The sequence below is a fragment of the Poecilia mexicana genome, unplaced genomic scaffold (genome assembly GCF_051168715.1).
Source record: "Poecilia mexicana isolate PSO_F unplaced genomic scaffold, ASM5116871v1 scaffold_12, whole genome shotgun sequence".
Lineage (NCBI taxonomy): Eukaryota > Metazoa > Chordata > Actinopteri > Cyprinodontiformes > Poeciliidae > Poecilia > Poecilia mexicana.
In genome coordinates this window covers 1,776,764-1,787,971 of record NW_028263381.1, presented here as the reverse complement: position 1 = coordinate 1,787,971, position 11,208 = coordinate 1,776,764, and the positions used below count along the sequence as shown (strand labels likewise).

Sequence of the window (11,208 nt, the reverse complement as noted above, 5' to 3'; positions counted from 1 at the left end):
GCACTTCTATAGTATATTTACTTTCACCTCTTTTTAATTTTTTTTATTTTTTTCCTTAGATCATATATGTAGTTTTCACCCATATATTTACTGTGTAGTTATTATAAAACCAGCATATTTTTTCAGCATATTTTTCACTCCCAGGAGTCAGGAGGAAAATAAAAGAAGATACCTGACTTGGGCCCTTACATAACAAACTAAACTGGAAGCCAAAGATTGGAAATCTCTTCCAACACTATTAATTCCTTTACTTTCTTCATTCTTTTACCATTGCCAGACCACAGCAATGCCTCTGGAAGCCCATTACTGTTGTCCTGCTTTCTGTGAGCACAAAGGAACTAAACAGAGGCACTGAAGTGTTTTTCTTCAGGTCTGAGCTGCTCAGTGCTGCATGCTTGTGTCCGGAAGGGGATTGAAAAAACCCCAGAAGATGACCTCATTAGGAAATGTGTTTGGATTTTAACTGCAACAAAAAAGAAACAAACAAACATATGACCTTGCCTTTAATTGTACCTAGATAACATCAAACACCTGCATATGGAAAGTGTGAAGCATCAGTTTAGATTTTACTTGAAGATAACCAAAATGCATACTTTTCCATCTTATTTTCCCTCAGATGAAATTGCATTTGTACTGACTCTTGGAAAAGTACAGTTTGCATAAATATACAAGCAAAAATTAATTAGGAAATAGTGGAGTTATTTATTTTCCTTAACCATCATCTTAAAGTTCTAAGAATTTAAAAGCCTCTGCAATGGATAATTAAGAATGATGTATTCACTAATCTGTAAATCATTTAAAACTGTTGAACTTACATTGGGTTACACTAAAATAGATCAGTTAAAACATGTAAGCATGTATTAAAATCAGATTTTAGTTTGTCATTTTGCAGTATTGTTATTATTCTATTAATTTCAAATTGAAGGAGGACAGCATTTTTTGCTGTAATTCATAATAACAGATAAAAAGAAAGAGACTACTGGGTTGTATTTAAATATGTTTGAGAAGTGAACACGTGGTTCATGTTTTAGGATGTTGCTGACTGGCAGCGCGGCCGGGCAAAGTCTCTCTGTAAACATGTGGAGTGATGCTGAGGAACTGGCTTCGAGAGTGGTACGCCTGCTTCTGGCACAGCCCCATCCGACTGAACAGCATCAGGATGTCTCTGTGAAACGCCTTGGTCAAGATGGCGTAAAAAAACGGGTGTGCACAAGAGTTCAGCGGGTAGAAGAACACGAGCAGCACCTGCGGAGAAAATACAAATCGGTTATTATTTTAAAAAAGAAAAAAAATATATCTGAATTGAAACTATAGTAGATCCCCGTATTTAAGTGGGCTAGGAAACTCAAGTGTGCACAAATAGCTGTAGTCCATGAATGAACACTTGATACTTGAGATCTCCTCTAAAATCGTTCAAATATTGCATATATGGAGTGTGAGTATTCACCTCCTTGGGTGTTTTGTCCTTTTTATTGCTTTTACAAATCAATAATGAGTAATAGTGATGGGTCATGTTCAAGAGCATCTGCTCTGAAGGGGGTAAATACTTTTTATTAGCACTGTCTCTGCTTATTATAATTGTTCAAGCACCAAATATACCTCAACATACATTAACACACACCATAACACAAAAGTCTGTGGCAAGGTGGTTGACACTAGCCTGGCGCAAGCTAGGACTGTATAAATAAATCGATTCCGCGATATATTTTCCGCCCTCGGAAAGTATCGATTTTTCATCCGCGAGTATCGATCCATTAAACCATAACCATATAGCTCTTTTTAACATCTAGTTTGTTACGGCGTAGCAGCAAGACTCCGCCTCCCTCAGTCTCACTTTCAACTTGAGCTTAAAGTGCACATTATAAACTACACACCAGTTTTTAAATTGTGTTAATGGGCCAAGTATAACCGGAGTTATGCTAAAATTAGTAAACCATATTTTTCCGAATGTCAGAGAAATGTCAAAAGCGCCGCCATTCCCCGGCTTTTCCGATTATGTGAGAGGGAATGAGCTTCCAAACGTACAAAACGAAACGAAACATTAGATTCCTGTGTTTGGAAATGTAAAATCTTCAATAAATAACGATGGGCTGTATTTTGTTGCTGAGAAACGAAGTAAAGTTGCGCAAGTAACCGTGAAAGAGAAGCGGAAAGGAGTAGCGGCGCGAACGGAGGAGCTGCAAAATCAGTGAGATCGCGAAATTAATGCAAATTTTGACTGGTAGCATTCACTTCGTAATTAGTTTTTAGCTTAGGGGTTTCTGTTCTGTATATAAAGGATTACCTGAAGAATGAACATGGGTTGATAACATCCGAAGCGGGCGCGCAACGGCGCTGAGTTTTGAGCAGGAAGACGAAGAGGAAAACCCCCCAGCCGGAATCCGCGGCGCAGTGAGGATTTCCATGATAACAATGGCTGATCGATCATTCTTATTATCAACAGACAAAGAGTATCAGAGACTGAGAGTACTATGAGATCCTGGCAGTCTGAGAGGCAGCTACTCAGAGATCCAAGCAGGGTAATAGCGGCGCTGCGTAGCTGCAGGGAGTCGATCACTACGGGGTGAGGCGGAGCCACGACTTTAGCAGTTAGAAGAAAGCAGCTTACAGCCACGGCTAACTCCGGGAGCCAAGGTAGAAAAGCCTTTTTCCCCATAGTCCAAAAGACTGCATTTGTGGCTGCATTTTTACTCCAAAATGCAGCCACAGTGTCCAAAAGAAAAAACATAAGTGCAATCATTTGCATATTGAGAGTCTACAGAGGCTGATAATTTCCCCACTCTGCTCCTGGATTACCGTTTAAGCTTTTGAGTTTTATGTCAAATCCACATGAATTAAATGATAGAAACTAATTCTCTCACTCCATCTTTGATTCATTTTGTCCAGCTGCAGACTGTTAGACTGTCCAATCAGAGTCAGGTATTGTGTTGATGCTTTTAATCAGTTTTCAGTTAACTAAATTCAAGTCTATGGAACACAAAATGTCACTAAAATCACTCTGTCCTTCTAAAATCTTTCATAAAATTGTAAAAATGCACTGAATCGTAGTGAATTGTATCGCCCAACAATTATCATGATACATATCGTATGGTGACCAGAATATCGCATCGTATCGTGAAATTATTGTATCGCTACACCCCTAGCGCAAGCTAGTGTCAACCATTAGCTAGTGCTAGCAGAACTCCCAAGCTGCTCTTGGGGGTTCAGCCAATCAGTACTAATGAAAATAAATGGGTTTTTTGGATTGGATCCTTTGCAAAAGCCAGACAATAGCAGCATTGCTTCTATGTATTTCAGCTTCCCAAACTGCATTTTCTTTAGAATATTGCAGATATGATCTGTGGAAACATAATCAGTTGATATTTTCTGAATAGCTTGGAGTCACATTCCAGAGAAAAATGTGCAAATAAGTTGATCCATGAATACTGAACAGCCAACAGACAGGGGTCCACTGTCCAGAGAAAAATGCAAACCTTAGAATCTGTGATGGTCATCAGTGGCTGGTGGAACACTGCCACCAAACCATAGAAACAAATAGGAGCCAGACACAGGAAGTTGGTAAAGATAAGAACAGCCATTCGCTTGGCCATGCTGGTGTCATATCGGCTGGAATCATGCTGGGGATTGTGCACCATACAGTAGATGTGCAGGTAACACAGGCATACTACTATAAAAGCCATTATGTTTAGAATTAGAACAGAAACAATATAAAACTGGGCAACGAATGTCTCGGTGTCCATGGGCAGACAAATGCTCACTCTCTGGTAAGTGTTCACACCAAGCACTGGCAAAAAGGCTACTGTCCCACAAAGTAGCCATCCAATGAGCATCAGCATGGCCGCATGCCGCAGCCTCATCTGTCTGTCCGGCCTCATGGCGTTGAAGATCGCATGCCAGCGCTGGAAGCTGATTGCAGTCAACGTATACACAGATAATTCACTGGCAAACAGTGATAAAATCCCTGCCATCTGACAGCCAATTCCTGTTTGCCACGAAATAGCATAATGGTAGTAGTTAGAATGCGTGTAGTAATCGACTGTTGCTATCAGCAGCAAGTACATCCCCATACAGCCATCGGCAAAAGCCAGGTGACCCAAAAGGAAACGGGTGACAGACAGCTTCTGTTGAGATGTCAACAGGATGAAGAGCACCAACGAGTTAGCTGAAATGGCTAACAAGCTAACGACCCAGACCAACACCCGTAGGAAGCCCTGGCTCATTACGTCCTCACAGGGGTTCAGTGCATCAGGCAGAGGCGTGCACAACGGTCCGGTATCTTGGTGAAGATCATCACATAGAGCAAAGTCCAACTCTTCCCCTAGCTCCTCTGAAGATAAATCCACAACAGACAAGCCCTCATCCTTAGCCTGTTTGTCCAGACACCTAATGCCAGGGTTGTTTCGATGGTAAGTTGGGGTCTGGAAGTTGTTTTTCAGATGGTGGGGCAGATTGTTTCCCAGAACCGTAAAGGATTCCTGCAGTTGTGTGACAGCAGCCCTGGTTTGGTTGCAGAAATGTTCTTCTCTGTGTTTGGAGAGAAAAAACACAAGAATGTTTTAATTGTTGCAAACCAGCCCCAAGGTGTCACGATATGGTTCACTTTTAGTCACATCTTATGAAAATGTCTGTCTGTCGACATTCCTGGACACTTCAGGTCAGTCACTAGCTACGTTTCCATTAACTGTAAACTTACACAAATTGAAGTTATGAAAATAAATTAGCTTCATAGAAACGAGGCAATTTTGAAAAAACATGTTTTTAATTAGTATTTTTGCGCTAGAATGAGGTGGTTTTTCGGTCGTAACGAATCACAAGTCACGTTATAAACAACCGGATGTTGCTACTGGTGAAAATGACAAAGAAGACGACAGGAAGTAGTCGGAGGATGATGGTTTGTTTCAGCTTGTTTTTTTTTTTTTGGACAATGTGCAGCTGGCTCCACCAGAGCTCTCATAGCATCACAGTTCATAAAAAACTGAGTCATTCCAACGATCTGAATCCATAACTCTTCTGCAAAATGGCCGACTACAATTTATCCAAAATGCTGCATACAAAGCTGCTCCCAAGTAAGCAGGGCTTGTCATGCCAACCCCTGAATGAGACGCCAACTTCTCCTCTGATTGGCTGATAGATGATGAGTGCTAGCGCTAGCACCATGGATGAATTATGAATATATCTCATGCAACTGTTTGCATCTGTCATTGCCATTATTTTCAACGACTTATCATGTGAACAAGCTTTAATCTCAACTCTTATTTAATAGAAACACTGCAATGGTTTCATCAACACTGGCAAAATATAAACACAGATTTGTGCATATTTGTAATGGAAATGCAGCAATTGTTCCTATAAAATTTGATAATCATTAAAACATTTTACATCCTCAACTTAGCAAATAGGTCCTCAAACTCAAAAATCAGGGTTGGTTGGCCAATTTGATCAACCCTCACATCTCTTCAACCAATTTTAAACATCACTGTACCGTTTGCTTTTTAAACAGAAGGTAAAGTCATAAAGTATTTATCTATAACAAATAATATTCTAACGTTGCAGCCTGTGTCTTCACATGAACTTGTTGCATTGTGAGGACTGGAGTTGGTTGGAATGTGAGGAACGTGGGAACCATTTCCAGCACTTTTGTTTTCTTACTCACCTTCTCCATCTTTTGAGCATTTTAAGGCCACAGCAATGGCTTGCGAAGGTCATGTGAGCACTCTGCAAATGAAGAAAAGCACTTAAAGGAGGCAGAGCTTTGAGTGCCCATGTTTTACGAACTTGAAGGATCTCAATGCTGTTCATGCCTATTGAAGGCAGAGAGTGTACTTTGGTTTCTGAAAGGTCTCTGGAATGATAGAAGAAGAGATAAGAGTAAGGAATTCACTCACATTGGTATTTTGTATTTAACTTAGACTTAAAGCAGGTGCAGCCTGCAGCGCTTCAGATGTCACTCTTTAAATGACCTCAGTGAAAGTTCACCAGTGTTCCATGTTTTCTCTGTTTGTGGATAATGAGACTCGTTGTGGTTGGCTGGACTCACAAAGTTTTAGAAATTACTTTTCCAGATTAATAGATGTTTTCAACCTTGTAGCAATTTTATCATCTGTTATAATTCTTTACATCAGGACTTGATGATTTCCTATTTTAAGTATTTTATTTCTGTTTCAATGTTTTTTTTTAATCGGGCAGTAATCAAGCCTGAGTGTGGCTAAAGAAACCAAACCTTAAAATGTGGATAATCACATCAGTTCAACCAAATTAAAACTATTTTTAATTCATGATTGATCAAGGGTGCTTATGGTTCCAGCCTATTTTCAATTAATAAGTTAAATCATCGTTTGAAAATTACATTTTTAATTTACTCCATTGATCATGTGTTTGATTAAGGGGGCAAATGCTTTTTCACATAAAGATTCTGACAGCAAATCACTGCATGGTTTTAATAAAGCTCAGTGTTTATGATTCAACACAAAAAAGAGTGCCTGATGAAAAATCACACCCAAGGGAAAGTTCCAGGATAAAAAAAACTGTTGAACAAAAAAGAAAACAAATATTGACTTCACACCTGACTGACCCAAAACAGAGGCCTGCTTACAGTCTGGACTCAAACGCCATTGACATTCTGTGACATGACTGTAAACAGGTCAATGATCCCAGAAGAGACATCCAACCAGAAGCAGTTCTGGGTTGAATGAAATCATTTCAAATCTAAATCTGCTGGGGGAATTAATAATTTTGCCCTTGACTGTTATTTAAAAATGTTGGTACAATTTAAGGGTAAACACACATACTGTATGTTCTATAAGTAAGTTGTGACCACATGAATCAATGCACATTGAGTTAATAGACTTACAAGTGAGTGGGGCCATGAATCACCCCATAAAATGCATATTCGGCTATATGTTCCAAATCCATATTCCTGTGAAGGTATCTGGAATTACAAGGAGAGGATTTTTAAAAAGTGATCAATCTTTTTTTTTCTTTTTGAAACAATAATGCCAACAATTCAGAAAATATGTTTTTAGCAGAAAAAACAGGGAGCTAATTTTTAAGCATGTAACATGGGCTCCCTACCCCACGGACCCCCCCCAAAAAACTAAAATAGTGTGCTAATGTAACAGTAATGACTTCTTATTCTTTTGAGTTCTCAATATTTTTATATTTTTATATTATTAATTCAAAAGGCCTCACACTTCTTCCAGCTGGCTGCCATTGAAGGCGTAGTCCTGGATCTCCGTCAAACCATTTCCATTAAGCATGCTACGAGACAAAGAAGACAAGAATGCTGTAGACATGGTGTGACACGAAAACATCTCATAACTCTATGGTGTTACAGATAAATTATGAAGTGTTCAAAGTCTCATTTATAGGGCCAGCATGATGTAAACTTCACAGACAATGACTTCCAAGCTGTCCTATTTATGTCAATATGTGCTAAAAAGCAGCGCTAGCTGACAGCAAGCTGCAGCTAATTGGTTGGAGGAGATTGATTTCTTCACAGATTATTTGTCTCGGATTGCGCTGTCACAGCAGGGTGACAGTTTTGAGAAATATGAAGAAAATATAAATTTTTAGGAAAATTATATACTGTAGCTTCAATCTGTGTCATGTTTTTCACTTACTGAATGGAATCACTGAAATAAATGAACTTTTTCTAAAATACCCAAATTAATTGAATGTGACCGTTATGTTTGATGCTTAAAAGGGTCTGCTGTGCTCAAAGTGCCTAATTAGTTCAGGAAAATGATTACAAATTACTAATTTGCTATTTCTCAATTGGATTGCCTTAGCTTACTTCAACTAACTCCAACTTACACTGTCAAAGCGTTCTCAGATACTCCAGTGAAGGAGTTGGCAGGGATCACTTGTAGGAAGACATTTTCCACTATTTCCCTGAATAAACAGACAAAATGACTAAAATTATCCACACCAGTTAAAACACGCTGAGGTTTCTGTTGACTAGCAAAGTTTGCTTACACCTCTAGAATACATACAAAATGAAATCTTCCTGTCTTGACTGAATGTATTGTAAAACAGGAAATGATGTCAGACCCGTGTTGGTTATCCCACTGCAATGAGACAATCCAGGTCAGTAACTGCTGAATGAGAAAGTAATAAAACGTTTACAGTGGACCCTCACCTATTATAGGTTAAAATTTACAGATTTTTCTGTGGAACATTAACTCTAAATTGTTTTTGCCTATTGGTGAGTTTTTTTCAGAGGGCATATCTAAAGTATCTGAGAAAATGCAGCGAATCTGAAGTATGTTGCGTCTAAATCTACTTGACACTCTATTGGCTGGTGTTTTCAAAGCAGTCTAAAAAGGAGCATCATTAATTTTCCTTGCAACTGATTGGCTGTACCTCCAAGAGCAGAGATAAGTCTGTGGATGTTAGCTTCTGTGCTAATGCTAAAATGGTTTCCACTGTGTGTATTAGTGCATATTTAGTCTATTAGAGGAGATCCCAAGTGCTCAAGGATTCTAGTTATTTGCAGGAGGTTCTCGTCCCTAATCCTTTGAATTCCAGGGGTCCACTGTATTCACAGGATTGTCATTTACTCTCTTAAAAGAACAAAATACTCTTAAACACTAAACATATAAACAGAGACTTACAGATATTTTAAGTTTGGAAGTTCCTTGAATGCCTCTGGATCAATGTATGACAGTGTTTTGATGCTGTGCAGCTCTCTGTGGACACACAGACACAACCATCATGTGTACACACATCACATGCACACAAACAGATCTGACACACACTAAGAACAAATGCTGTTTTTGGTTTTCATGCATTTTATTTCTTGAAAACAATCATCTAATGTAGCTTATTTAACTGAATCCTGGTGCGATATATTAGGGTCCAATGAGAAATTATTAGTATTCAAACTAATTAACATTTATGCCCCAGAATGTGACAATAAAGGAAGACATCTCAAGCTGTTTAAAGTCGACAGCTCACCTACATGTGCATGACGCTGGACAGATTGTAAAAAGAATATCTCTCAAGAGATCTTATGGCACTGTCATCAGAGATGTATCTGTAAAAAAATACAATAAAATAAATAACACAAAACACAGAATCTTTATTATCCACACAGTATTTTAACTGACTGGAAAAACAATGCATTTATTTTTGCTTCTTGAAATAATAACTTGAGTGAACCAGAGCGGTGTCTTGAGTAAATCCTGGTACCAGAAGTTATTCACCAAAACACTCATGTATTGTTACTCTTGTTATTAACAGAAGTTAACTTTTGGTTCAGTGTCCTTCTGTCCAAGCTATATTAATTTTATCCTCTCATTTTTGCTCATATATGGTAAGGTAAACTTAACTTAAATGGCTCCTTCCACAGGATAAAACCACCAGGTGATTATGAAACACAATTATCACCGAAAAATAAAACATCCAAACATCAAATATATAATATCACCCATTTAATCCTGCCTCAAGATTTTCCAGGGAGGCATTAGCTGTTGCATCTGGCTCAGACACTGGATTGACATGGATGCTCTCTTTAGAATTCAGAACCAAATTAGTAACCATGAAAAGATGTAATCCTGTCTGATAGTCAGAGGTCTTGACAGTGTGGCAGACGCACAAAGGCAAAGCAAAACAAGATTAGATGGGGAACAAAATAAAATGTTCAACCAGAGGGTTCTCAAACTTTTCCATGCCATGGCCTCTCAAACGGTATTACCCTATTTGCAAATGCAAAGACAATGCTACAAAATATGGAAAAAACATTGAATTTTACTTTTTTTCCTTCAATTTCATTTACTTTTCCATAATTATTACATTCATTTGACATAAATGCTACTTCATACCTTATGATTTTAGCTGGCCATGAGTTCTATGATGGAAACTTTCTATCAGGCAACATGACTTTCTGAAGGCGCCCCCTGGTGGCCCCCACTTTCAAAAACACTGTTCAACTGTTCTCTTTCTTTAATGCTTTTGTCTTTACTTTTGTCTCTCCATCATTTTGTTGGTCAGACTGTCTTCACGCTGACTCACCACTGCAGCACACACACACCATCCCATCTTTGATGGCATCAGGCGTCCAGAAATCTTATTCTGTCAAATCTTTATATGTTTGTTTCACAGCAATGTTGGCCCTCAGGGTTACCAACATGCACTGAAACAATCCATGCCATGAACAGATAACATGTGCATTCAGTTTAACATTTCTAAATGTAAGAAAAAGATTTAGTTTAAAGAGCATGTATCTAACTCACACATCATAGTTTCACAGACATAAACACAGCATTTTTTAAAGGGTCAGGACAAATTTTGTGAGATAAAAGATTATTTTTAGCTCAACATAATGTCAGAATAAAGGCTGTTTAATCAGTCAAGGTCATGAAAAAATATGTGTGCAGCTGTGTTTGCAAATAAAAAGCCAGTTTTGCTGAACAGCTACACTGCAACTATAATAGAAAAACATAACAAACAGTTGTGTTTTAATTTAAATAGTTTATCTAATAAATAGGATCATTTACAGTTTCCTCAATGACATTAAAAGTTGCCTTGAGTTGTCTCACTGTAGTTACATTTTGCAGGCTAGTTTTACATATTTCACAGAAACATTAATGTTGATTAAAATAAAAATCTTACATGTGAGAAATGTTGGGCAAACTGGCAAAAGTATTTTGAGGAATAGAAGCAAGCTTTGTCCTCACGAGCCACCTGAAACACAAGTAAGAAATGCATCAGCCATCACCTCTTGCTAACTAACATTTGAGTCAAAAACGTAATTACTTACACCTCCTGCAAGGACAAGTGGAAAACAGGCACAAGTTCAACTCCAGTGCATGACACATGTTTGGTTTTCCAATCGCACTTGCAGCAGGGAGGACAAGCGTCCACAGGGACAGACAGTCCAACCAGGAGGAGGATCACAGACGGAGGCTTCAGGTTGGGCTTCATTGCGAATGTTGTGATGCAGCCAGAAGGCTTCAAACCACTGAACTCAGAGTCTTTACAAAACACAAGACTGCACTTCTAGTCAAGACCTTCAAAATAATATTTTCAAATCAGACCTTCAAAATAAAAACCATTATGTAATTTTAGTTCAATGTATTTGTCTCTAGAAAAGTTTTGCAAATACTTCTAGCACGTTATTTGAAGGGGTATGCATAGGACTGACATGACACTGTCATAAATATGACACAACAACATGAAGGAGTCTTCATGAATGTTTATGTCATTAAA

General features: G+C 38.4%; 1 protein-coding gene across 1 annotated transcript; it reads right to left on the bottom strand.

Moving 5' to 3' along the window:
- Nucleotides 1-486: 486 nt before the first annotated feature.
- Nucleotides 487-10,946, bottom strand: LOC106922491 (thyrotropin receptor-like). Its single transcript, XM_014994953.2, has 11 exons — nucleotides 10,760-10,946; nucleotides 10,612-10,683; nucleotides 8,960-9,034; nucleotides 8,613-8,687; nucleotides 7,992-8,066; nucleotides 7,813-7,890; nucleotides 7,189-7,257; nucleotides 6,851-6,928; nucleotides 5,654-5,842; nucleotides 3,474-4,524; nucleotides 487-1,245 (listed from the first exon to the last, which is right to left on the bottom strand). The coding sequence occupies exons 1-11, from the start codon at nucleotides 10,921-10,923 to the stop codon at nucleotides 1,021-1,023; spliced, it is 2,151 nt and encodes a 716-aa protein (XP_014850439.2). The 5' UTR covers nucleotides 10,924-10,946; the 3' UTR covers nucleotides 487-1,020.
- Nucleotides 10,947-11,208: the final 262 nt, after the last annotated feature.

Bases quoted from the DNA above. Each gene is read 5' to 3' on its own strand.
- LOC106922491 (XM_014994953.2), bottom strand. From the start codon at position 10,923: ATGAAGCCCAACCTGAAGCCTCCGTCTGTGATCCTCCTCCTGGTTGGA. The intron at 7,891-7,991 runs GTATGTATTCTA...CTGTTTATTCAG, and splicing joins AGACAGGAAGATTTCATTTT to GGAAATAGTGGAAAATGTCT. The intron at 7,258-7,812 runs GTAAGTTGGAGT...TTTGTCTCGTAG, and splicing joins TCTGAGAACGCTTTGACAGT to CATGCTTAATGGAAATGGTT.